The sequence below is a fragment of the Pseudoliparis swirei genome, chromosome 11 (assembly GCF_029220125.1).
Source record: "Pseudoliparis swirei isolate HS2019 ecotype Mariana Trench chromosome 11, NWPU_hadal_v1, whole genome shotgun sequence".
Lineage (NCBI taxonomy): Eukaryota > Metazoa > Chordata > Actinopteri > Perciformes > Liparidae > Pseudoliparis > Pseudoliparis swirei.
In genome coordinates this window covers 24680108-24707458 of record NC_079398.1, presented here as the reverse complement: position 1 = coordinate 24707458, position 27351 = coordinate 24680108, and the positions used below count along the sequence as shown (strand labels likewise).

Genomic DNA, 27351 nt, shown 5'->3' with positions numbered 1-27351 from the left:
ACTGCTGAGACTCCGCCCACTCCTCCTCTCTACCTCCATCTGATGGATGGTGGAGGTCTGGATGGTGGAATATGCCGACTACCAACTCTTCATCCACTCTGTCATCTTCATTGTGTTGTTCCTGTGTTTTAATTAGTGTGTAATGATTCCTTCTGGTCACATGACATCTATGACACCTGTCCATCCTGGAGAGGGATCCTCCTCTGTTCTCTCCTCAAGGGTTCTGACCTTTTACCCTGAAGGGTTGTTTGGGAGTTGTTCCTGATCCCATGTGAGGTCAAAGGTCAAAGGTCAGGGATGTCTATATGAACAGATTGTAAAGCCCTCTGAGACACATTTGTAATTTGTGAAAATGGGCTCTACAAATAAACTGAATTGAATTGGTATGAGGAGAAAAGAGTTTATTGAGCAGGACGTCTGCTGCCGTGACGTTCTCTCAGCGCGGCGGTCACTGCCGGCCGTGGGCTGGACGTCACGAACACTTTCCTCGAGAGCGATCGCCATGACATTAACAATGGCTTCAAGCAGCTGTGCACTTCCGGAATGAGGACAGCAGGGCCATCACTCCTCCTGTGAACTCTGCACGTGGTTGAACCAGGAAGCTGCCGGTTGACTGGCGACAGGTGCGGCCCTGCTCCCCGCGCATTGTGCTGCTCCTGTTCTGTTCCCTTCCTGCAGGGCAATTGTTCGCGAGCGGCGCAACACACGTCACGCTCCAGTCTCCTGTCACCCGCCCCCGTCCTCCCGCGGGAGGCCCGAGGAAACCACGTCACGAGGCGGAGCCAGCGTGGAGATGTCCTCGCGGTCCGTGAACGCAACGCGCCAGATCCCACGCGGCCACGAGGCTTCACGGGGAACATCAGAGGCAACCATCCACACGTGGAACGTGTTTATCACACGTTAGCTGAGAGCCGTGTTCGAACAATGAATCAAATCTCGCGAGATTTGATTCATTGTTCCCACCGCGATGCCGCACACCTCGTTTGATGTCATGACTGACCGGAGGGTGGACACGCGCTCACGGGCCGAGTTGACGTGCAGTGTCGGCTGTTGGAGGATTTAGGGGTAAGAGACCGCTGTACAATTACATTATGAGATGAAATAAGCACAACTGCAGGACAGATGTTCATTTGTCAGATTCAAAGAATGTGTCATGTTTCCCCCCCTGCAATACCATGAATATGTAACGGAGTCCTGGGTGTGACCAAGAAGACCAGCGAGACGGGGAACACAGGAGGCGGGACACTGCCCTCTGGTGGAGGAACGCAGCCAGTGCTCATGCAGCGCGCGTGTATTCATGTCTGAGGATACGAATGGCGCCATTCTGGAGAAACACAAGACACGAACATTCCTTGGTTTCCTTTAGGAGACATCTTTCTAAGCTACACTTTGTCTCCATTCCTGTAGATTGTAATTCATCTCCAGCCCTCGTGGTCTTGCCTTGCTTTGTGCAACTCGAGGCTCTGCTGAACACCGATGCTACTTCCATCAGGAGGACAACAGGTAGGGCCTACTGTGTATGAGATTCAGTGCTCCTTCATTGCAAGTGAAAGTTTTTCTCCTGTTTGAGAAACATTCACTCAATTAAATAAAAAACCCAGTGCCCGGTAGTCGAGGAACTTCAGCCTTTCAAATAGTTTTCACTTGAATGTATATTTGTGAGCCTCTTCTCAGGACGTTTGTCTTTAGAGGCTGAATTCCAAAGACATGGCGGAGGTGTCCCACCACGAGCACCAACACACTGTACATGTTAGTATATTCACTGCTAACAATAACTAAAATATAGCCACGCCATCCTTAAAAGACATTGTGCATTTTGGGCAAATAAGAGACAACTCAGTTTTTAAATAAAAATTACTTTATTTTTTAAAATAAATGCATTTTTTACAGTCAGAAAACAGAGCAGCAGGACATGCACCGCTGCTCCGACACTGGAGGCAAACAGAAACGACATCGGAGAAAATAAAAACGGACGAGGCTCGGTTCTCTGTTCACTTCTGCTGATTCGTCTCAAACTCCAGGGTCTTCACGATGTGGGTCTCCTTCATATGGACATTATTAAATGGCACACTTCAGTTGTGACACAACCAGACAAATAAGTGAAGTATATTAAAAAGGCGCAGAGCAAATCAAATTTGCAGCAAAAATGAAGTATTACGGTCAGTCTGAAGAACGAGCTAAAAACAAATGGACAGAAGAGAAATCAGGAAACCAATAAAATAAAGTGGAAATGCAAGAACAAAGAGCACATTGAAAAGATATAGGTATTTGTATCTTTAAAAAACAATTATAATATGTACTCGACAAATATCTTATTCAAACCTGGAGTTTGAGACTAGTGTTATCTTCATATATATATTCATATTTCTCTTCATCTGAACTCAGTAAAGACAACAGAAGCAGGCACAACTCGGAATAATACACTTGTTAACAGATGGCTTCTCCCCTCTTTTCTGAAAGGAAAAACCTCCAACTCCTCACAAAACAGAAAACAACTGTACAATTCTATAAAACGTTTGTGTTTTTACATTAGTTACAAAAAATAATACTTCATTTACTGATCCTTCATACTGAGGAGTGACAAAAGAAACTAAAACATTGCATATTCATTCTTCAAACTCTGACCTTTTGGTGGTGTGTAATAATAAAAATTATAATAATACTATATGGTGTGAGAGACCGAATGGCAATAACGTTAAAAGATGGTACAAGGGAGCAAAGATCCTTCCTATTGCACGGAGTACATGTCCATGCACCGTGTCCATGCACAGTGTCCATGCACAGAGTACATGCACCGTGTCCATGCACCGTGTACATGCACAGTGCACGTGGCGATGAGAAGTCAGCGGGTTTTAATCTTTGGAGGCGATTGTTGACATGCTTTTCTTTTTTAACTTATAGCTGTGGTCAGAACAGCTATAAACAGACATGTTTTGAAGAGGTTAACATGTTTTGAAGATGTTAACATGTTTTGGCACATTCTTTTTGAAGGCCGGCTCAGAAGATGAAATAATTGACATCTTGAAAAGTCATATAGCTTCATGTTGAGTCTTCAAATATTCTTAAAAACCTTGTTTTTAAGAAACAAGAGCGACGCTGACCACGAGAGCTAATGACATAACGAGATGACATTTGATGGTTTCAAACCCGCATGCCACTCATCCCAGTGCCGTGTTGCTCCAGACATGCTCACTATACGCAGACGATTAAATACAACACACGAGTCAGACTCACTGTCACACCGGTCAGCTCATACGACGAAGAGGAGGAGTCACGAGGGAGACTCGACACAGAGGAGGCGATCGCTCCGAGACAAAGACAACGGACATCAAAAGCAAAAGGACACAACGACAGCTTATTCAGGAACAGGACTGTCTCCTGGAGAAGTGCTTACACGTGACTTCAGAGATGGAACCCTCCATGGAGTAGAGAGGAAAGAGGTGCTGCGGTTCAAAGATAGCGTTGTGATCGCACTCCTTGGCAAAGTCCGTCTTCTAGGATAAATAATTCAATATAACTGGCAGTATCAGTGGCACCGTGATGTTTCAATGACAGTTTGACCTCTGCTCCTCTAGTCCAGTTCTAGAGGAGAGCAAAGGGGGCGGGGCACTCTTTGGGATTAAATCTGGTGTTTGATTGGTTTTTAAACGGTTGTCATGGACGTTAGTTGATGGTCATCCGTCCAGTAGGAGAGGAGGCGGGAGGAGAACAGAGGAACGACTTCCTGGTTCAGGTTTGTGTTCGGCTTCTGCTCCAAAAGGGCTTCACGCCATTCAACTATTAGTTTAGTAACAAAAGACATTGTCTGTGTTAATGCAAAAAATATATAAATATATATATATATACACATATATACATATATATATTTATATAAAGATAGCTCTGGACTCTTCGGCACAGCTCTAAACAATTAAAGAGACAGAGAAATAGAATAAAATAAAGCCCAGTCGCGGCGGTCTGACCCCCAGCCGCCTCCTCCTGGCGGCTCAGACCCAGCCGCTGGTCAGCTTATAGAACATCTCCTCGTCCAGAGACTCGTTCTGGTCCTTGGCGCGCGTGGACAGGAAGATGTAGCCGCCGATGAACTCGTGGACCACCTTGCAGTCCACCTCGGCACAGATGAACGACAGACTGGGCTCGTCTGCAAATTCCACCGTCACCTGAGCGAAGCACATCGGTCACGAGTCAAGGGAAACTGGCCAGATGTGTTACAGTAACACGTCTTCCCCCAGTACAACATCTCAATACATTAACTGTCTATTAAGGACAAGCACATGTTGACGTGTGAGAAGCTGAAATCAGTACAATTGGTTTGTTCAAAATAGAAGCAGAAGAACCTGAGGTATGCTCTCATTGAATTCCACAAGTTATTCTTTCTGGTTTAAAACCTAGCACCTACATTACCCACAATGCACTTGTACAACAGTACGGTTGGAAGAGATTCGGATGAGTTTTTCTAGCCTCAGACAGAGATTAGTAGCCGGCTGCAGTCGTCTGATAATTTCCCTTCTTTCTAAACTCTTTACCCTCCGATATCTTTTCAAACTTCAAATCTTAAACCCCAATTGAGAGTCACTCGAATGACGTCACGAGGGGCAAATGGATCAGATGTTGTCGCTGTAGACCCACAACAAGTTTGAGACAACTTACATAACTTAGAGAACAGTAAAAATCCAAAAGACCTGTAGGGAAACTGTAATGTGCAAAATCAATAGAGTTCTCCTTAAATCCACTTGTTTCAGCTCGAGAAACAAAAGTGACGTAAACCACTTTGAGAGACGACAGGCAGCAAACATCTGTTGTATAATATTATTATATTTGTAATACCTACTAAATAGTCACATTCAACGGGTTCCCTACCATCTTGATCTCCCAGTTGACGTTCCACTGCTTCATGTTGCTGAAGCGCCAGGTCTTGATGGCGTCTCCTGTGCTCGCCTCCATCCGGATCATCCGGTTATAAGTGATGCCGATCAGCTCTTCCCGTTTTCCACCCTGAAACCTGCAGAGAAGCAGCAGAGTCCACTGTGACGCCCCGCTGATGAGGAGACGAGTCCCACGCGGCTGAGGGGAGGGCGCTCCGCTTACTTGGCGAGGAAATGAGTCATTCCAAACTCAGGCAAGGACTGCCACGCCTGGATGAAGCGCACCTTGGCCTCGATGAGACTCATCTGGGCCACGTTCTGGTGGGCTTCGAGGATCCGGGCCGAGATCTGACAAACACAAATGACTAAACATGACACACGCGACATCTCCGCATGCTCCCACTATTGAGTCGAGACCAACACCAACACATTCCTCAGCTTAAACAAACGCATCCCATCACCAAACGTCAACCACCTGACGCGCACACACACACACACACACAATGCGTAAACAAGCTGTGGCCAATTCCATGGAGCCATCAGCACACAGTGTCAGCCAATAAGCAGAGAGCTGTCACAGCACAACTACTTCACACGGTTACAAGAAGGGACAGACAAACAAATATTAGCCTTTGAGCCCACTGAGGAGCCAGAGGAAGGTCACTGTGTGTGTGTGTGTGTGTGTGTATTCTCCCGACATCCTTTTCCTGTCGGGCTGCAGCCGAACGTTGAATCAAGGAAGAGCAGGGCAGCCATGCAGAGTAAGTATGAATCCATCGCTGTGAACCTGTGTCCACCTCCCACACGCTAGTCAGCTACTGGGTAGCACGGCTTACTTTAGCTTCTTTGGGAAAAAAATGAAGGAAAAAAAACATACAAAATCCATAATGTTGGTGTTCAGAAGCAACACTTTGATTCAACTGCATCACAAAACACGACAAAATAATTATAATAATATATTTGTCGTCCCTACTGGGAATGTAAGGAAACGTAAACAACATACAGATGTCTCAATGTTGTATGAATATCAGTTTGTGTCGTCTGCTCGTCTTATGGCCACTGAATCTGGTCTGGATCAGGGAATATGACGACTACTAATATGCCACGGGCCTGCTGAGACTCCGCCCACTCCTCCTCTCTACCTCCATCTGCCTGATGGATCATGGAGGTCTGGATGGTGGAGGTCTGGATGGTGGAATATGGCGACTACCAACTCTTCATCCACTCTGTCATCTTCATTGTGTTGTTCCTGTGTTTTAATGTGTGTGTAATGATTCCTTCTGGTCACATGACATCTATGACACCTGTCCATCCTGGAGAGGGATCCTCCTCTGTTCTCTCCTCAAGGGTTCTGACCTTTTACCCTGAAGGGTTGTTTGGGAGTTGTTCCTGATCCCATGTGAGGTCAAAGGTCAAAGGTCAGGGATGTCTATGTGTACAGATTGTAAAGCCCTCTGAGGGGAATTTCTAATTTGTGAAAATGGGCTCGACAAGTAAACTGAATTGAAATCATTAGAGCTAGTGACAACAAACAAACAAGTCAACAACAGGAGTGATTCTATCTGCTGTGACTAGCAGCCACTACGTCGGGTTAGGTGAGGCAAACCGGACACAGTGTTCAGAGTCCATACACACATGCACATCCATGTATCGCAGGCCTTGGAGGCGCCCAGTGGACACATGACTCAACTTACCAAGTCCCTGATAGAGCCTGGCTGAAGGTGGAGAGGTGGGGATGGGAGAAGGGCACAGAGGACGGAAGGAGAAGCATACAAGAAGTGGGAAAAGAAAGAAAGATTGGACAAAGAGAACAAGCAAGTGAGACCAATGTCGAGGGGGGAAGATAAAAAACAATAAAGTTGGAGGCCACAGTTGTAATAAAGCAGCTCATGCAACAACGGGGAGGAGAACAGCAGCTGTCTGACGATGTGTCAGGAAGGTTACACAACGTGTGTGTGTGTTCATTGGGTAAGAAGGCACTGGAACTGCACACACACTTACGGGTCATTCAACTAGTCACACGGCCTCCACTTCCATCCACAAGATGGCGGTGTGCATCAAGCGGCACAGTTTTGCCATGTCGCCACACTCCATCCTGATGAGCTTGTTATCGTGTCCTTAACGCTTGTTTTCTCTTGTGTAAACTTATCATTTTGGCCAAAGACAACAATGTCTCAGAAATCTTAAAAATTCCTGCGTGAGCATCGGCTGGGAGCCGCAGCACAGAAGTCTCCTCGGACCAGGAGCCACCGGAAGTCCAGTTTGAGGCCGATGGGGAGGAGTCACAGCCGACTGGGAACAAACGGGCTTTCCTCAGACAGTTTTCCCGCGCACGGCTCATTTCCTGATGCCGCCTACAGGAGTGCACATGTGTGAGAGTGACCCGGTAAGCACACACTCTGCACACATGCCAGGGCTCCATGTGGCACGGCCGGGGACACCTCCCGTCAGACTGGGATCATGAGCCAGACTGGAGCCGGAGCAGAACGGGCCCCAGATGGACACACGCCGTGTTGAAGTCCTGCCCCCGGCTCAAGCTCACCTCTATTCCAGGCGCACAACTAAATACGATACACGAGCTTTGTGTCCAGTCTAAAAAACGAGTATCGAACATGTCGGGGTGGATCTCATATCGTGTGGCGCCGTGACCCACTCTCCACGCCGCTCTGGTCACTCCTCATGCCGGGTGAACGGGCGTTACTAGACAGTGAAGCCCTGTCATGTCATCGGCGCCAACGACATTCAAAGGAATTTCGGGAATTTTGAAATAAAAAGAAAACTGGAACTTTATTTGGTACTGGTTCTGTTATTTTGGATTCATTCTTATTTCTAGCAGCACTGCATGTGGAACTGAAGTTGGAGACTCGAGTTGATGTTCAGAGATGAGCCAGTGACGGCGGCTCCAGATGAATGAGTCAGGGATGAGTTCAGTCTCAAAGGTCTGGCACTAGAAGTGTCTGCAGCCTCGCTGCCACCCACGGACGGGACGTGCGTCCATCTTCCCGTCTACCTCTCTCTCTAGACACCCGGTATATTTCAGGGAGCATTTCTGAGTCGTCACTTACGGTACCAACACCCCCCCATCATCCCTCCAAGCCCCCAGAGGCATTCCACTTTTCTACAACAACCTAAACAAAACCAGACTGAGTGAATAAGCAATATAGAGGCATCCCCTCCCCCCCTGCATCCCTCACCCATCCCCAACTAACACAGCTATGGCAGCCGCGTACTCAGCTGCACACACACACACACACACACACACACACACACGTTAATTGATCCTTTGTGCTTCATGAGACCTCTGCACCTTTGTCTACGAGCACAAAGGCCGAGAAAGTCTCCGTTACAGTCGGACTCCAGCAGCTCCACCGTCGGCGTGTTTCGAGCGGTTTGGACGTCCGCCGTCCCGGTTTCCCCTCGGACAGAGGGAGGTGGGGAGAGGAACGGAGGGAAGAGGAGGGGGAGGAGAGGGAGGCTACATTCCAATGCAAGACAAGCCCGATGCCAGGAGGCATCAGAGCATCCAGCCCCACAACCGACTCATCCAACCAGGAAACGTCCTCACAGAACACACGGCAGAGCAAGGAGCAGATCCGTACGTCCGTCACGTCGGAGCTCCGCCCTCCCGCCTCCGCGTGGACGGCATCCCGAGGTCGTGCATCTGAAACGCAGCCCGCTCACCTGCTTGTTCTTGTACTTCTTCAGGTAGCGCGGGGACACCAGGCACTCCGGGTTGATGTCGGCGGTGATGGGCTCAATGAACTGAGGGTCGGGGTTCATGTGTTGCATCTTGAGGAAGGACAGAATGTTCTGGACCTCCAGGTTGTAGGAGCTGTCGGCCATGGTCTTCCCTTTGGAGGCCAGGCGACACGCGGCCATCCAGTGGGCGTACTGTTTCTCCTGGGGAGGAAAGTTAAACGCCGATGATCAAAAACCTGCTTAAAGAAAAAGGACAAAGAATAATCGTGACCGGTTGAAGCGACTCCGGTCTCACCACGTCGCACCGGAGCCAGATCTCATTCATGCCGTCGGCCACCGGGATGAGCAGCTTGATGTTGAACTTCTGACCCGAGATGTTCACATCTGGAGTCACCTCACAACCTACATATGGCAGCCAAAATGAGGAGCGGAGGGAGAGGTCAAAGTTCACACGCGTTCTTTAGACAGGAACAATAAGCATTACATTCTTGAAATGACATCGTTTGTGTGTGTTTGCACCTCTCAGGTTTATCTGGAGAGCGGGTGTCCCGTGCGCCTCCTCTTTACTCTTGTAACAGGAAACCGTGATATCCTTGAATGTGCACCAGTACTGCTTATAGCCCTTCAGTGTCAGTTTCTTGGGTCTGTAAAATATATAGAAGACGGAGGGAGGACATTAGGAGAGTACAAAGCACAAGAGAGGAGAAAAAGAGCTTCTGAAGCGCAAAGTCAGCATTGGATGTGAACATTAAAGGGAAACGTTAAAGATGAGATGCCTCTTGATATCACCCCCCCCCCCCCATGTTTTATACATTTAATTGGACAATCACCCCAGGGGCCATCTGCCAGTCAGCAAAGGTCAAAGTTCTTTGTCGAACAACGCAGCTTATTATACGACGCAAACCAGGCAGCGGCTCTCATTTAGCCAGGAAATGGGATTTCCTGATTCTCGGAAGGACTCAACATATTTTGGACGAATGCAATCTTTGGACGCATTCATTCATTGTTCATGTTTTATATATATATAACTGAACGTGGACATGGCCTTGCGGGGTCATGTAGCTCTGGATGAGGACTTACTTAAAGACTTTGACATAGTCCGCTAGCTCAGGAATAGATGTGATGTCACCCTGGGAGGAAGGGAAAACACAGTTAGCATAGAACTCCAGTACAGTTGGTAAAAAAGCACGACGAGACCAAAGTTACAGAAACCAAGACCCTCTGAGAGGCGGAAGAAACCAACAAGTTCTTGAGGAGTGGCTTTAATGACACACACACACACATATATATAAATACACATATATATATATATATACACACACATATGTGTATACACACATATATATATATATATACACACACACATATATACACACATATGTGTATATATATACACACACACACACATATATATATATACACACATATAAATATAAACATATACACCCCCCCCCCCCCCCCCCAGGGTCACATGACGGCCTCGTAAAGAAGCGAGTGTAATTCATTGACATGCATTGTGGTTTCTCCCCCTGGGTCAGTGTCTATGTGGGCTTTAGTTCCCGTGGAACACATCTGATGACAGGAGGTTCATAATAGCGTATAGACATTAGAAGCCAGCGATGTGGTACCAGCGTGTTGGACGTCTTCCCTCCTTCCAAAGTAATCTCCAGGTCTGACAGGGCTGCATCCACCTCGTCCACCTCCTTCTCACTGTGATTCATGTGGTGGTCTGAAGACATGATGGACAGCTTGTTGATGTGGTACTGAGGAGGAGAAAGAGGTATACTCCATGAGGCTCATTTTTATATCATATTTGAGCACCATTTGCTATGTTTAACCATTTAAAAAACAAACCTTTTATATTGACATCAGACCTTTAATATCTGAAATGTTCTGGTTTATGGTCAAGCTTCAAACCTTTTCACAATATAGAAGTCCTCAAATGAATTGTCCTTATATTTGTAGAAATCAAACACATGCATATGAAATAGTTCCATTCAGGGAGGTTTAGGAATAGTTTTCTAACGTTCTACTTTAGACACGCGTTCAGCACAAGTGTTTTAGAACAGAAAATCGCTAGATCTGTGGACGAGGATCCTCTTCCTCGCAGCATCTCGTCTAAGCAGCACTGTTAAAGGCTACAATCCTCCAGTTACAATGTTTATATCAGCCAGATTCACATTTCCCAGACATTGACCTAAAGTAATGGAAGAGGGAACAGCTGGTAATGCTCGAAAAGTCAATCTTCAACTCCCAACACACCTTCGTCAACACTTTCACTGATTTCTATAAAGTTTCCTGCTGTGTGCGCACAAACCATCTGCATCTTATAAAAGTGTTTTGGTCTGTGATAATAGCCACATGTGAAGATGTGTTGGCATTATGTAAGTATGCACCATTTAGTTGATCAGAGGATCCGTATATCGTTGAAGGAGATGAAGAGACTAGTTTCACGATGAAGAGGTTGGTAGTGATGATTCCCTGAGAGAATTAAGGGGCCCGGTTAGAGCGATGCGTCCTCAACATGTCTCGACATTTTAACAGGCTATGAAATGTATTTTACTGGGAACACGTGTGAGATCGGACCAATACGGAGGACACAACACTGGAACCAGCCGTCAGGATGTGCTGAAAACCCAACCGTGTTTACCTCGGAGCGTAAAATACAACTTGTTGACAAATGGTATTTCTAACGTCAACCCATCGCCAACCCCCCACCCACATATGGATGAACAGCTGTCGAGAGAGTGAGCGACACAAAGGGAGAGTTTGAGAGAGATATGCAAGGCTGCAGCCTGCTTAGGTTTCAGAATGTGGGACAAAGGGCTCGCCGGGACGCTCCATTCATCTGCCTCTCCCACTGTAACCGGCTTTAAATACTTCTTTTTCTGCAGCAACACTGGGGGGCTTGTTTCCCATTGGTCTGCACGAGTGTTGATCTGCTGAGGCTCAAAGCACAACCTGTCAACCCAAGTCGGTGACGATGAGGTCAGTCGATGTTCTCGACTCCCGGTGACCTCGTCTCTCTGTACTGCCCGAGTGAAACGTCCACAGGTGATAGCGTCTCAACACAAGCCAGCGACACACTGCTCTTTATTTAGACTCTGTATCCACTCACCAGCGAAACATTAGTAAAAAGCCCCGACTCATACTGAACTAGAACGGGCACTCGGTAGAGCGCATACCTTCGCATATCACAAGATTGGGCATTGAATTATGAACATTAGTTGCATGCCAATTGGATAAAAATTGACCGCGCTATGGTAAAAAGAAGATTTTGACCTTTTCATGACCTTGACCTTTGATCCGATCGATCCCAAAATCGAATCAAATGGTCCCCGGATAATAACCAATCATCCCACGAGATTTCATGCGATTTGGTTCAATACTTTTTTAGTTATGCGAATAACACGCATAAAAATAAATAAATACACGGCGATCAAAACATAACCTTCCGCATTTTCAATGCGAAGGTAAACATAGTGGGGTCTGACAAACCTGCCAACAGCCAGGTAGCAACAGGGTAGCCGCCAGTCTAAACACCCAACTCGGATTAGCTTCGCTTTTAGGAATAGAAACAAGAAACCGGTTCCGTGTCGTTATAACTGGTCCGATGAAACACACCCAACGCCTCAGAGTGTGAGCTCCTGGAGGAATGTGAGCATCTATAAGACGGTGTGCTGCTGGGGGTGGGTGGTCTGGACGAGGCACTGGGTCCCGTGGCCCTGGATGCTCTATAATTACCCTGGGGGTGAGGACAGGGTGGCGTCCTCAGGTCTTGGCACCCGCAGTTTACGAGGGTCAGAAATAGCAGAGGGCTAAAGGGGCTCACATCTGTACATCACTTCCATTGCTCCACATTTCTCCTCCATTCAACGCGTCTCCAAAGAGAAACGTACGTGTCCGACGCTGCCAGAGAGTCACGAGTCCAGCCGGACCGGCTCTGGACGAGCGGCTGCAGCACGTCGCCTCGAGGTTTGTAGAAATTACTCACGTAATGATTCACATAACGCTAACAGCCTTGGCCCAGTGTAAAAACACGCTGGACATTTGGTATTAGGAAGAGAATTTAATGTTGAAACAATATAATGCAGATATCGACAGCTTATTGTATGAAGTCCAAAACATTTAAGAAAATCTGAAGATTTCAATAAAACACCAAGTTTTTAGTTATTTTGTCGGCCTCGTTTCCAGGCAACCAACGTGAACCTTCACTCTAATTAACCAAGTGGGGTAAATGCTTTTATGTCTTTAAGTTATTCATAAATAATTAATATTAGTTTTCTTTTTTCAAAAGGCTAATGCAACTTTTTTCCCCCTTACGAACGATGAGTAAAAAGAAGAAGAAGTATTAATCGACATCGAGAGGCCCAGTGGGATAATGCACCTATTAACTCTGTGTCCACGTGAACCGGGTCCAGACCGGCCGCCATATGCCTCAGCTTTGGCTCGCGGTTGAGAAGGCAATGTGCCCATTCCCCCATGAAAAGAGCTGCAGGTCTTCAGACCGTGACAGCTGGAATAGGAAAATTGATAATAGGCAAAGACACACACACACAAACAGTCTCTTTACCTGCAGGGCAGCAAACATCATCATTTCCTCCTCTGTGCACTCAATTTCCTCCAGCAGGATGGCCCACTTGGACTGTTCATAGAGCTGGTTCACTCGGATTGCATCATACTGTGGAGAGGTTTGACACAGAGGTCACTATGCGTACAAACAAACAGTAAAAACAGACGGGACACAACGAGCTGTGAGGAAAGAGCAGCTGTTCTGCTGTTATTGGTATCAGGACGAATTCACTGACTTTCAAATACTCTCCTGAGAGGAGCATTGCACCGATTTAGCACAACACTAATGTGACATTGGCGGAATAACGGTGAAAAGTGAAGAAAATGTACTTTAAAAAGAGATTTGTGTGCTATGCTACTCTAATATAGCCTCAGCCGATAGCCGCAAGCAGAGAGGAGGAGTGGGCTACGGAGGTCTGGAGAGCCTCTTTCTAACTCACCAGATTCTTTTCTCAGATTTCGTGCAGCTCCCTCTGGAGCCATAAAAAGCCGTATATAATGTTTTGTTTGTTTTTACATGTGCAGTAGTACTCCCCGAAACCTGTACACAGACTTTGAGGTTTAAAACCGGTTGAGTTCCCCTTTAGGTTGTCAGTATGTGTACTGTACATGCAAAAATGCCTCACAATTATTTAAAAGAAATCGGCGTACATCTCCGCCTGTCGTGCCCTAGGGACACGGGGGGAGCATCCCAGTCACACCATGCCTCAACCCTTCTCCCTTTGAACTTCATGAACTGATTTGATACTTCCTGGCACACCACGACCTCAACAGATGTCCTCGCTGACTCAAGGTTAGCTCGGTGAAGGTGAACAGCCTCGGCTCTGGGACGTACCTTAGGGTTGAGGTCAAAGAAACTGTGGTATTTAAACCTCAGCAGCAGCACTTCATTCTCCTTTACATCCTGCTCCATCAGAGACCTGGAGGAGTCCAACCACCTGCAGACGGGGAACACAATGAAAACCAACGCTCTGCAGCCTCCTGCAGGTATCTGGATCAGCCACCACCTCATTTCAGACGACGAGCAGCACACCAAACATAACCACTCGGGAGAGTTCTCACCCCTGGTTGATTTTGGCTTTGTCCAACAGGGATTGGGGCTTGTAGAGTTTGACCAGGATGTCTGGAGAGGAGATTGGCTGGCTGACAGCGAGGATGCTGGGGTTGCCCTCGGAGAGGGGGCTGTCCCCAAACCAGGCAGTGGTGGGCGACAGGGGGCTACCGTCTCTGGAGTCATAGGTGGGGGTCATCGTCTTACTGTACAAGCCTGGGCTGGAGTAGATGCTCCCTGAAAACATGCAGGCATCAGTTAGTCCAAATAGAGCACAGAGGCCTACACAAAACAGAGATCATATTCATTTAAAGAACAATTCAACATACATACCGTTATATAATAGTTATCTCACACAAAATATAATGAATACTCCCAAAGCGATGGATGCATGTTCACGAATACCGTTCAACAAAAACAGCACCAGATGAAAAGAGGTGAACACTTTTTTTTTTAAAGCACACACACATTTGCAGCCTAGCCCGGCCAGCTAGCGGTCAACAACACCATGTGACGACCAGCCCACACTGCAGACGAGTGGCTTCCACCACGTCCTCCTGCTGATGGCGGGATGGATGCGGATCAGCATGCAAATGACGCAGGACATGATCAGGGTCACTTGGCTAAAAAAAAAAACTGCAGGAATGCACTGCACACAGCAAACTACTGCACAACCCGCCAGAGGGAGGGAGGGAACGCACAGATATGAGTGGATGCATGGATAAGAAAAACATTTAAAAAGAGGAAAATAATCAGCTATATCAAAATCAAGTCAAAATCTTCCCTGAATAAGAGCTCCAAATGATGTATGTATATATATCGATACATATATAAAAACATATATATATATATGTTTTTATATACATACATACACCAAAGGGAAGCTGTGTACATTTCCTGTTTGCTGGCCTTATGGTAATACTTTTGGCCACATATCCCTCATTCCCTCTCTCCCTCCCTCCTTCTGTGGGGCCGAGGTCAAGAAGCAACATTGGCTTAACCACTAAATCCCTTGTGAAATCAGGAAGTGGACTTGGTTTGTGAGTGTGAGTGTGAGTGTGTGTTTGTGAGTGTGTGTGAGCTGAGGTCATGAGAATGTTTGGTGGTTCTTTCAAGGTTTTTCCCTAAATGCTGAGTGCATGGAGAGTACTCCCATCTCCCAAAGGGTCTCTTGAGGAATACCAAATATTCAGAGAGCCTGTGTGTAAGGTGAAAGCTGGCAGCCCATTAAAAACACAATGAGGCCTCATCCATCCTGTTACTGACTCCAATGCAGGCGAAAAGGCACAAAGGATGTTAACATGACTCGACTCCCTAATGCTCCCACACTGGGGGTTCAGAGAGGGCTTGGATGGATGGAGCTGGACCACCATGGGCTGCTAAGACCTGAAGTAGAACATCAGAGGGTTGTCAATAAATTAAAAAGTGTCTCTAGTGGATTTGATTTTTAAACACATTTCCATGTGGGCTATTGTTTCATGTATGAAGGCTTATGGATCATCATCCCTGCCCTGTTTTCTGACCCCTCTAGAAATGCTGACCCTCAAAAACTAACAACAATTTACTCAAGACCATCTCAGTAATCACCATGTTCAAGGGCAAACCAGTGAACAGTCAGCAGACAGTGAGCAGGAGGAAGAAGTGCACTCTGATCTTAGTTCTAATGAGAGGCAAAGCCTAAAGTCATGTGACGACCCAAATCAGCCGACTTCCTCTGAGGAAGCAGTCAGGTGACTCAGTGGTTAGTCCCGAAGGTTACGGGTCTCATGTGACCTCAACACTCCAGCTGTGGTGGGTAGAGGGAAGGGGGGAAGGAGAGGAAGCAGTGCTGAAGAGTAAAGGACAGAGGAAGAGGAAAGCTTACCTTTGACAGGTCCGATGTATATTACCTCAGAGGCTAGGATGAAAAGAGAAGAGTAAGGAAAGGAAAACGACAGGAGGAAGGTGGAGGGAAGACGCAGAAGGGGAACACACGAGACCAAGTGGACAGATTTAAGATACTCAAAACTCTACAAGAACAGGAGGAAACAGATGAGAAAAGACAAACGTAGGGAAATACAAGAAGGGGGAGATGGGCACCGCCAACTGTCGGCCTCAGAGTGGATGACTCGGTTTCCCCCTTTGCAGGCGGAGATCGCCCTGGAATGACGAGTGAGGTTCTGTCGTTCCCATTCATAGACTTCCAACACAGAATGACAGATTGAAAACCCGGCAAGGCGTCGGTCACCGTAACCCAGCCATGCATGTAGAAACTGAGAGGACTGGTTGTCTGAGGAATGTCGTCCACGCTGACAGGAAAGATCACTTGAGACAGCAGGCACGCCAAGATGTGGTTGGCCCGGAGGGACTCGGCGGACTGTCATCATGGGCAACACCGCGGCTCTTTTCAGAGTCACGACAACAGTTTAAGATTAGCAACATGTGTTTTAATACCAAAATGACCAATTCTGTCAGGCGCTTGACGTGTGCAGACAGACGGGACACGGGCTTCCTCAACGGGACATTTCAGGATAGAGGTTGGGGTTTTGGAAAAGGGTAGGAGGTCACATTCTCCTCACAGGACCGGTCACCAGCCATCCACGCCGTTTGTGAAGCCGAGCCCCCCCCCCCCTCTTCATCGGTGGCGTGTGCCGAAGCAGTCGGCTGCACGGGGGAAGCCGTGGTTTGCGATTGCGTCGCTGCCTCTCAGCAGAACCTTGTGATTCCCATCAGGAGGCCTGAGCTCAGAGGCCAGCCCTTCCCCACGAGGGACCGCCGAACGCCTCACAACTTGAAATATACTCGCCGGCTGGAGCATGTGATCCTATAGGGAGGACGCAGGATGTGTGACCGACGGTAAACAGATTCTACACATTCCTGTTGAAACTCAGTGTGCCCACAGACGCCTCTCTCCCGGAGGGATCAACACAGCGTAAAGAGGCGACTTTAGCTCCGCTGTTCATAAAAGCATGTTACACTTTCAATCCCTTATTATTCTGCGATACCGCTGCTAGCTTCACTGAGCAGAGGGAGTTGTTCTCGACAAGGAGCGCTGTGACGGGGAACCGAGTTCACAGTGATCCTCGGCTCACATGAGTGCATCGAGTCCAAGGAGCCAGTGGACAGACCCACACAAAGAGTCCCATCCACGCCGTCTCTTAGACTTAGTCGTTTTGATTCACGCCAACTCTGTGACAGCAGCACAGCCCGTTTGTTCTGATCCTCTCTGCTCACGTGGCCGGAGCTCTCACTGGCGCGAGAAGGCAGCAGGGCGGAGGGCCGGTGTAGCCCGGTTTGGGTTTAAAATGGCACCGTGACCAACTATGTGTGGAATCTCAACCATTCTTCGTCCTCCCTGCCAAGGAGCCGAGAGCCGGGGCTGCAGATATCATGCAGACCTGAATCTCACATTCATATTTGGTCAGTGGAAGCAGGGTGCAGCACTGTGGAGGAATCTCAGTGCTTTTAGAACCATCACATCACATGTCATGTAGCAGACGCTTTTATCCAAAGCGACTTACAATAAGTGCATCAACCAAGAGTACAAACTCAGAACAACAAGAATACAGAAAGTAACTTTTCTTCAAGAAAGTCGAACTACAAAAGTACCATTAGTAATAACATGAGTAATAACATGAGTAATACCATAAGTTATACCGTAAGTAATAACATGAGTAATAACATGAGTAATACTATAAGTAATAACATGAGTAGTACTATAAGTAATAACATGAGTAGTACTATAAGTAATAACATGAGTAGTACTATAAGTAATAACATGAGTAGTACTATAAGTAATAACATGAGTAATACTATAAGTAATAACATAAGTAGTACTATAAGTAATAACATGAGTAGTACTATAAGTAATAACATGAGTAGTACTATAAGTAATAACATGAGTAGTACTATAAGTAATAACATAAGTAGTACTATAAGTGGCACTTAGATAGCACTTACTTATGGTACTTTTGTAGTTCGACTATGTTGAGGAAATGTTACTTCCTGTATTCTTGTTGTTCTTAGTTTGTACTCTAGGTTGAAATGCACTTATTGTAAGTCGCTTTGGATAAAAGCGTCTGCTAAATGACATGTAATGTAATGTAATGTATAAGTAATAACATGAGTAATACTATAAGTAATAACATGAGTAGTACTATAAGTAATAACATGAGTAATACTATAAGTAATAACATGAGTAGTACTATAAGTAATAACATGAGTAATACTATAAGTAATAACATGAGTAATACTATAAGTAATAACATGAGTAATACTATAAGTAATAACATGAGTAGTACTATAAGTAATAACATGAGTAATACTATAAGTAATAACATGAGTAGTACTATAAGTAAGAGCCATTTAAGTGCCACTGAAGTGCTAATCTGAGTTTTAATCCAGAACCACAAATGCAATCTCCCACAAAAGAAAGTGCAAGACGCTCTATCGCAGCCCGTTATGGGGAACCTGTTCTTCAACCTGTTTCTTGAGGGGAATGAGATTATTACTATTCACAACCAAATACAAAAATAAAACCCAATGTTCTGTATTACTTTGAAGAAGACCGTGAACCAAAATAAAATGCATACAGGCTTCGGTTTGCATGAGCCGAATCTCTTTGAAACTGAAGTGCACAGCTTCCGATGGCCTCGTTTGACTCATTATCAAACCTTCCTACTAACTCTGACATTCAGCTGTAATATCTAAGAGCAAAGATGGAGCGAGTGCACTCCATGTCGGAGTTAGGATCCATCAGCTCACCTGATCCAGGGGTCAGCAGCGGACCGTCCAGCTCCAGATCGTCCTCCTCTGCCTCCTCCAACTTTTTCTTCTTCTTCTTGGGATCACGGGGCTTACGCAGGAGAGACAGCTCCTCTGGGTGGCGGATATCTGGAGTGAAGAACGAGAGCAAGAAAGTTAACTTCATGTCAAATTAACAAAATCTTGCCTCACAACAAAGCCAAGCAAGATGACAACAAGTCACTAAAAGCTTACGGCAACTTCAAATAAATCACACGACTTCTTGCCGAGCACACAGGCGACGTGTAGAGCGTGTGATGTGGGTGAATACAGAGACGTTGATGCAACTTGAATTGAAAAAGGTTTTCGGGTAAAACAGCGGAGACTGAAGCGAAGGGACCGAGGAGATGTGGACCGATGGTCGACAGCTGTGAACGCGAGTGGTGGAAAACCGAAAATCCCTTTTCTCAGGGCCCCAACAAATCTTGCTTTAACTGTAATCCCCAACTGAGTCGGGGCAGACACAACCTCCATCTTCTTCTTATCCTCCCTCCTCTCATTTTCCCTCTCACACACGCGTAAAAACCATTTTACGACGCTATTGGCGAGTAGAAGGAAGTGTCATCTCTGGTATCTCAGTATGTTGAAGGCTGTACTCTCCAAACCGTGTGTGACCGGTGCGTCAGATCCCAATCCGACAGCAACGGGACTGAAAATAATGACTAAAACAGAGCAGCTTCTCCACCATCTTGTTCCCCCCCCCTCGGACTCGGAGGCCAGGGAGCCATCGCTCACCACTTGTCCTGACGTAGCAGTGAGACAACCAGAGGGTGTCAAGATGAGAATAGATGGTGCTAGTCTGGATGCAAGCACATCTGGATCCTCAGCTGGATACGGGTTTCTAAAGACTCCATACAAATCAATCGAGTAAGATGATATTTGAGAGCCTTATTTGATTATTTCCACCGTTTTGAAATGTGTTGCAGAGCGATTAAAGCGGCTGCTGATGGTGTTGAGGAGGAGGAGAGAGAGAGAACGGCTTGGCTTGGTGAGGAGGCTTGTTTGGTTTGTGTAACTAAAGCAAAAGCATTCCAGGAGTTTTAAGAACTACCAGATGGGAGCTCAACCTCTCGTTCTCTGCCTCCCGCCTCTTCCATTCTCGCTCTGCTGCGGCGATGAAGGCCATCCCCGTGCCCTTATACAGCCTGATGCGAGCTGCAGGCGCGCCGCCGAGCTTTAGCCCCACTGAGCTGCCAATACACACATTATAGCCAACAGTGTATGCGTGGGGAGGACTGTGTCTCTTGGTGAGGCATGTGGCATTTTACTACGCAGTCACTTTTAATGTTCATTCTTATGACCTCATAGTCACCAACAAGCTAGACTAAGCAGACACAATAAAATGTCCGATAAACATCCAAATTTAGCAATTATTTACATGGAACTGTTGCTTCTTAACATATTATAACCATGTGTGGATCAAAATTGTGGGTTAAAAGCAACATTTTTGGCAAACCATTCCTGAATGAGGTAAAAAACATTCCTGTAAAAGTAATATATCAGTCATCCCTACTGAACTGCCTGGAAACGAGAGAAGTGGATAGTGGGCGGGCGGTGGGGGGGGGGAAATGTATGGATATGCATTTTTCCATCATTCCCATGAAGGGAGTCAAGATGGAGTCGATTCAATGGAGATGTTATGTCTGCTGAGGAGAACACAGATTGACTGATGGAAATAAAGAAGAAAATATTTAAAAAACATAACATTTTCTAGACGGGTAAGCATTTCTTTCAATTTCTGCTGACATACGCAGTCGAGTGTTGTATTATATGTATATAGTGATAATTTAAGAATAAGGACCTGGAGGGAAACCACGTACTTGTGGCCGTGTGTCAGGAGGCGGCGGCCGGCTGAGTGGTGGTCACCGTGCTTACAGGAGCTCGGTTGATTTCCATTAGCAGAAATGACACCTCCAGACAACGAGACCCTGATCTTCCTGTGGCAGTCGACCGAGCCAGCTGGGCTTGTGAGATCGACTCCCAGGAACAGATGATTCACTGCAGTGAGGACGGCCAACCGCAGGAGATTCACAAACACAGAGTCTAATTTTCCAGCACCAGAGTTTACCGTACACACCGTTTGAGACCCTACATGGACACAAGTCATAACACCTTCTGTTCACCGTCTGCATTCTTCTGAATGTTGTGAAGAGGGACTCATCAAGGCTGATCAATACTTAAGACAGAAAAAGCAGTTGTTCCATGGAAGACAAATTCAAAGCAGGGGTTAAAGATAACTCGCATGCAGCCTCAGTCCAATGGGAAAATTAGAATAACTTAATAGTGTAGATATTTTATAGTTAGCTTTAGCCGATGACAATTACAGTGAAGTAAGGGTTTTGAGATGTCTATAACTCAGTGGCATCACGAGGCACACGAAGAGATCACGAAGAGATCACTTTTAACCAACTACAAGAAAAAAAGACGAGGACGTTAATAGACGTCAGCTGCTTCGTGTCAGACGTTCCCTTCATCCATCAGACAGGCGTGTTCACATTTGCTAGAAGGCCACTAAAAAAAAAAGGTAATAATGCACTTTAATTGCGGGGTTGGAGCCGAGGAGAAGCGGCCCTCGTCCTGTGTGGTGACGGCAGAGGTCAGCTCACCCGGGCCGGTCCAGCAGACCTCAGGGAGGGGTGCCAGAAATCTGCTGTATCAAAACGACGAAGCGACGGTCCCACACAAAACTAAATACAGTGCATCCGGAAAGTATTCACAGCGCTTCATTTTTTCCACATTTTGTTGTGTTATAGCCTTATTCCAAAATGGATTCAATTCATTATTTTCCTTAATGTTTGATTGATGTTTGACTCCAATCAAACATCTCAAGGATGATCAGTGGAAACAGGATGCACCTGAGCTAAATTTTGAGTGTCATGGCAGAGGCTGTGAATATTTATGTAAATGTAATGTTTTCGTTCTTTATTTTTAACAGATTTGCACAAATTTTCAAAAAACAGTTTTCACTTTGTCATTATGGGTTGTTGTGTGTAGAATGTTGAGGAAAATAATGAATTTAATCCATTTTGGAATAAGGCTGTAACATAACAAAATGTGGATAAAGTGAAGCGCTGTGAATACTTTCCGGGTGCACTGTATCTCTCTTCGGACAACGACGTAACGCTTCTCTGGAACTCGCCCTCTCAACGGTCGACGGCCTCCTGCCAACTCCTCCGCCGGTGTCCTTTCACTCTCTTGACACACGCCCTCCTGTTCCCTGTTCTGCCTGCTCATCACTTTCTCAGACAGTTTTTTGACGCATTGTAACATTTCAGTGCTGATTACAATAAAACGTCAGTGTGGCTGCTGCCCCCCCCAGCCGATTCCACAGAATGCTATCGCGTCTCAGTTTCACACACGGTGGCAAACAAGTGTTTACTAAAGAAACACAACACAGAGCTTAAGTAGTTAGCCTGAAGTGGGGCGTTGCTGAGGGAAAGGATGTCTGTCCCACCTCAGACCCCCAGGCCCACGGTCATGTGTTCGTCAGTTGAGAAGAGGAGAACAGAGTCCTGTCGGAGGGAGGAGGCGCATTAGTGTATTTAATGTGTTGGGCGTGACCCAGGTCGTCTAGACGGGACAAGCTCGTGTCTTGACTGACTCGTCACTGGGAAAAATTAGTCTTAACAAAAGCCAGAGAAGTCAGTTCAGTGCCGTTATGTTTTTCCTCTACAGTCCAGACTTCTATTATTAAGCACCTTAGTGCAAAAATACTTTGATGAATAATGTATTAGTTAACTATTGTGGACCTTTCATCATCTATTAATCATTAAAGTTATTTATTTGCTTCTTTTCTCCATTTTATATAATTATAAACTGAATATTCTTGAGTTTCCAAATGTTGGTCATAAAAAAAAGAAGCCATTTAAAAAGATGTCAGCGTTGGCACAATAGCTTAATCAATAAATCACTTGTTGCAGCCCTATAGCATATTTAGTTTCAGCTGGCTCAACTATAGCTGAGAGACTCGTATGATTTCAAAAAGCACTCCACTTGCAAAACAACATTTTTGAATTCTCTGAAACCAAAGTGGAAAATCCCCAATGCCTTCGCTTCACTATCAAATGAGCAGCGCTGCACAGGATGTAGAATCAGCCGACTGCAACCAGGGTCAAGACGGGAGTGAAACTGAGGGATTCTCATGTTTTGCCGAGTCCTCCGGGTTCCCAGCCGGCTCCGACGGGCCGTGTCCGGACGCAGCTGCCATGGACAGGGAGCAGTACAGCGATCATAATTGGTTTCATACTTTTAACTTGGAGTGTTTTGCTGATTTTCCATGCATTTCCACTCTATGGCAATGTCCGAGTGAGTTGTGCTGTGGAGACTGAGAAGCTGACAATGGCATACCATAATTACTGAACTGTGGAGTGAAATAACAAAAATAAAACCCTGGGCAGGGATCAAAACAGCCAAACACGATACTGAGGACTAAACTTCTTTTGCAACAGGAAATAGCTTCTGTGTGACCATCTGAATATACACACCACAGCAACATATAATAATAATCCAATAAATTAGTACGGGAAAAGGAACCGCACATCGCTGAACACAAAAACAACAGATCTCCTCTGACGTCTCTGTCCTTCAGTATCCCTGCCCCTCCCTTTCTGCTGACCGGCCTCGTCTCTTCCTGTCCCATCAGTCGCTCTGCTGCAGTTCACATGGAGTCAGCTGGAAATATGCACAGGAAGTTGTCAAACTAAAAGTTGCCCAGATAACAAATAATGAAATGCTTCCAGGCCAGAGAAGCTGTAAGTAAGCGAAGAGCTTTCCAACTGTCCGTCAGCACAAGCTTTTTGGATTCAATAATGCACGTTCAACAACAGCCACTGACAACATCTTGCGAGATCCTGGCACGCGCAATTCGTCCTGAATTTCTATGAAGCTGAAATAGATTTATTACAGAAGCAGCAGACTCATTCCGAACTCGGCCTGGAAGGCTCCACAGGCCCGTCGCTCCCCCACCTCTCTGCCTCTGCTTTTCAAAAACAGTCTCTTTGTATATTTACACGAAATGAAAAGTGCCATTTGGTCTCCTCGTGTCAGAGAACTGCATTTGACCCCAGAGACATTGGAAAAAGACGTAAAGCTCCATTCCTGCCAATTGAAAGGCAACAAGTCTCGTGCTACCTGTAGCGGCCAATGAAAGAGCTGAACAGGTGTGTTATGACCCTTCCTGCCAGAAGGAGTTATATTGGCGAGGCTCTTCCAGAGCCCACTGCAGTGTAGACTGTGACTAAAGGCCTGAATACACCAGAAGCTTTCGTTTTCATAAACTTAAACACGGAACTAGAACATTTTTGCAGCGTTTCTTTCCGGAACAAGCTTTATTTACAAAAAAACTGAATAAAGGCGTTGACCAATCATGTTTTAAGGATCAATTGCAGTTGTGCCTTACTTTAAAAAAAACAATACAGAGGATCCAATAGTCTGAATCAAGACGACAAACTTAATTACACCTTTGAGCCTTGAGAGAGACTGTGTACCAGATCCACTCCTTCCGTTTGTACCTTTCACAATAAAAGCTCGAAACATATCAGAAGGGTCACTGGGGTCCAGTGTGTGACCTCTGACCCATCTGACAGGACATCGTGGTGCCGGTGACCCTCTGGTACTACTCACACCATATGGGATAGTTAAATGTGGAAATGATATCATGGAAGAGACAGTAGGTAAGACATTGAGCAATGTATGCGTGTGTGTGTGTGTGATAAGCCTGAGACGGATTGATAATCTCCGTTTACTAAACATTACTGTGAGATGGATGGAGTCCAGGTTCCAAGGACACGACTCCAGAGCCAACAGTGGACTCCAGCATGCAGAGCGCAGACTGTGTTTAATAAACACAACAAATTGCGAGGGACCAAAACAAAGTGAGGAAGGACACGATGTGTTTCCAGAGCCTTTTCAAAGTCATTCTGGGGAGATGTTTTTGGTTCAGCAGGGTGGGCAGCATCAGTCGGTCCAAGTGAACCCGACCACTACCGTAAACTCTTCTTCGCCAATCGGTCACACCTCGTCTCACATTGGCTTAAAGACGATTTCCCACATCCCGGCTCTTATCACGAGCGTTGCTCTGCCAGCTGTCCTGTAAACGCGTCAGTCGCTCCACTTACTGAACGTTTTGCAGATGTCGGACACGGCCTTGAAGACGCGGTCCGAGAAGTTGACCTTGACCTTCATGTGCTTCATGTTGGGCAGCTGGAGGCGCAGCAGCTTGTGCTGCGGCGTGAAGAGCAGCCTGGCGTCGGCTTGGATGCCGTACTTGTCCAACGTCCAGTGGGTCTTCAGCAGCCACGTCTTCTTCTTCTCCCACCACAAAGCATGGTCGGACCAATCCTTCTTCACATCTGTGGAGGGGAGAGAAACACGTGGAGCGGATGAGTTTTGGTAATTCAGGGTTCTTACACATTTTGACCAATGGATTTCCAGGACTTTGAATCAAATTTCCATGACCAAACTGAAATGAACAATTTAGAAAATTGTGCGTATTGAGAGCGTATACGCCGGCTTATATTTTGAGCGTCTTTCTTAAAACAAAAATGTAAAAAAAATGTCAAACTCGGTGTAAATGAACATGTGATAACACATTTCCATGACTTTTCCAAAGCTTTTATGATTTAAGTTTTTTTCCATGACTTTTCCAGGCCTGGAAATGACCATTTTAAAATTCCATGACTTTTCCAGGTTTTCCATGACCGTACGAACCCTGTAATAAGAACTGCAGAAACACAACAACAAGCACTCTTTGGGGAACGGGGGTTTGCAGTGGGGCGGTGACGTCAGAGCGAGCGGGAGGAGACGACCCGGCGGGTGGAAGACGTGTTTGTGTGACACCGCGGGGATCGATCAGGTTCATGCCTCGCTCTTTGTTCACAAGTCACACTGTGATCCCTCTAAAGCAGACACAAGCCACCCAAAACCCCACGTCGCTCCCAGACCGTCGCTCCGCAGGGGCTCAGAAACAATGGGTACCGACCTGGGGTCTCATGGTGTGTGTCTGACTTCAAGGGGAAGGTGGAAACCGCAGGGATTTAGGGGAACTCGAAGCAGCTGTTTCTGCAGATCATCGCTCTGGGTTCTACTCGGGCGGCGCGGTGATGGGTCCGAGCTGCCAATCACGTCGACCGCGAGGAGGTGAGAGCGGAAAGGGCAGGATCTCAGACTCGGAGAGTGAAGGTTCCTTTGCATTCATTACTTATCTATACGTCACTTTAATGAAATATTTATTTCACAAAATAGCTAAAGTGTGTTAATCGAGTCACAAAGGAATTGCAGACCAACTCGCAGAAAAAGAAGCTTCTCTTCACTTTTTAGAGTGTTTAAATGTCCAGCAAACTCATACTGTGCATGTAACTTTACGTTCAAGTGTAAAAGCCTCAGTAGTCTACGATCAATGAGAGGGCGTGAAGACACCTCCAGGTTTAGCCTGTTATACTTTCAGATGCCCCGACAGAGTACGAGCAGTGATGTCATTACTTCAGCATTAGTCCAGGAAGACACTTCCCAAAGCGGGGTCTCATTTCCTCCACCCACATACTCCATCTCCTCTCCAGCCGATTCCCTCTCTCTCTACAGTCTGAGTCCAGGCTCATGTGTGGGTTTGCTTCGTCATTCTTCAATCAAAACAGTCAATCTGACCACGGTGTCAGCAGCAGTTTAAACAGGCATTTTCTCTGATTTAGGACTTTTCTTTCTCTCTCAATAACACTTCCATTTATTAGGTCAAGTAACATTCAGGTCAAGTACCATTGTGCTCTAATTTATGAATATTACATTAATTATTTAGAGAGATTGTTAGCTTATTTATTCTGTTCCATCAACAATCCAAAACTTGAAAATATTAAATTGACAGGAGATAAAAAGTGACGGCAGCACATCCTCACATCTGAGAGGCCTAAACTGTTGACTGTCGTTATTCCTCAATAAAAGACCAATTCATTCTTCTCGTCGTATCTAAATGTTATACGTGAAACGGTGGAATATGTTAACTGATGACATCTAAGAAAGTAAATATCTGGTGATATTCAAGAACACATGTAAAGACATGACTCTGGAGAAATATAGACGTATCGATGAAGCATAAGAAGTAACAGGGACAAGTTCTTGAATTTCTGGTTTGTTTGTTTTGTTTTATGTATATATGTCTGTGTATATATATGTATATATGTATGTATGTCTGTGTATATATTTTTTTTTTGTTGAGAAATCATAGGTTAGGGCACTTATAAGCTCGATAGCTTCAGGCTCGACCCGTTCGGTCAGCCACTTTCTTCTTTTATTGAATTCTGATTGTTGTCAATATTCAAGGTTGGTAGCACATCATCTACATGCGGCGTTAACATATTACATCCATGTATTACAGGCTTATCGCAGCACTCA

General features: G+C 46.0%; 1 protein-coding gene across 4 annotated transcripts in view; it reads right to left on the bottom strand.

Moving 5' to 3' along the window:
- Positions 1 to 1836: 1836 nt before the first annotated feature.
- The window catches only part of fermt2 (FERM domain containing kindlin 2), a 40537-nt gene continuing 15022 nt past the window's right edge, over positions 1837 to 27351 (bottom strand). The window contains exons 3-17 of one of the 4 annotated variants that reach the window (XM_056426139.1): positions 25086 to 25319; positions 18931 to 19059; positions 16052 to 16084; positions 14199 to 14424; positions 13972 to 14074; positions 13138 to 13245; positions 10193 to 10327; positions 9645 to 9694; positions 9084 to 9208; positions 8860 to 8966; positions 8547 to 8765; positions 6560 to 6580; positions 5089 to 5213; positions 4861 to 5002; positions 1837 to 4160 (exon numbers count right to left, since the gene is read on the bottom strand). In XM_056426139.1, coding sequence (XP_056282114.1) covers positions 3987 to 4160; positions 4861 to 5002; positions 5089 to 5213; positions 6560 to 6580; positions 8547 to 8765; positions 8860 to 8966; positions 9084 to 9208; positions 9645 to 9694; positions 10193 to 10327; positions 13138 to 13245; positions 13972 to 14074; positions 14199 to 14424; positions 16052 to 16084; positions 18931 to 19059; positions 25086 to 25319 — 1931 coding nt within the window. In that variant the 3' untranslated portion in view covers positions 1837 to 3986. The remainder of the gene's footprint in view (positions 4161 to 4860; positions 5003 to 5088; positions 5214 to 6559; positions 6581 to 8546; positions 8766 to 8859; positions 8967 to 9083; positions 9209 to 9644; positions 9695 to 10192; positions 10328 to 13137; positions 13246 to 13971; positions 14075 to 14198; positions 14425 to 16051; positions 16085 to 18930; positions 19060 to 25085; positions 25320 to 27351) is intronic. The other 3 variants (XM_056426140.1, XM_056426141.1, XM_056426142.1) reach the window with 3 other exon arrangements.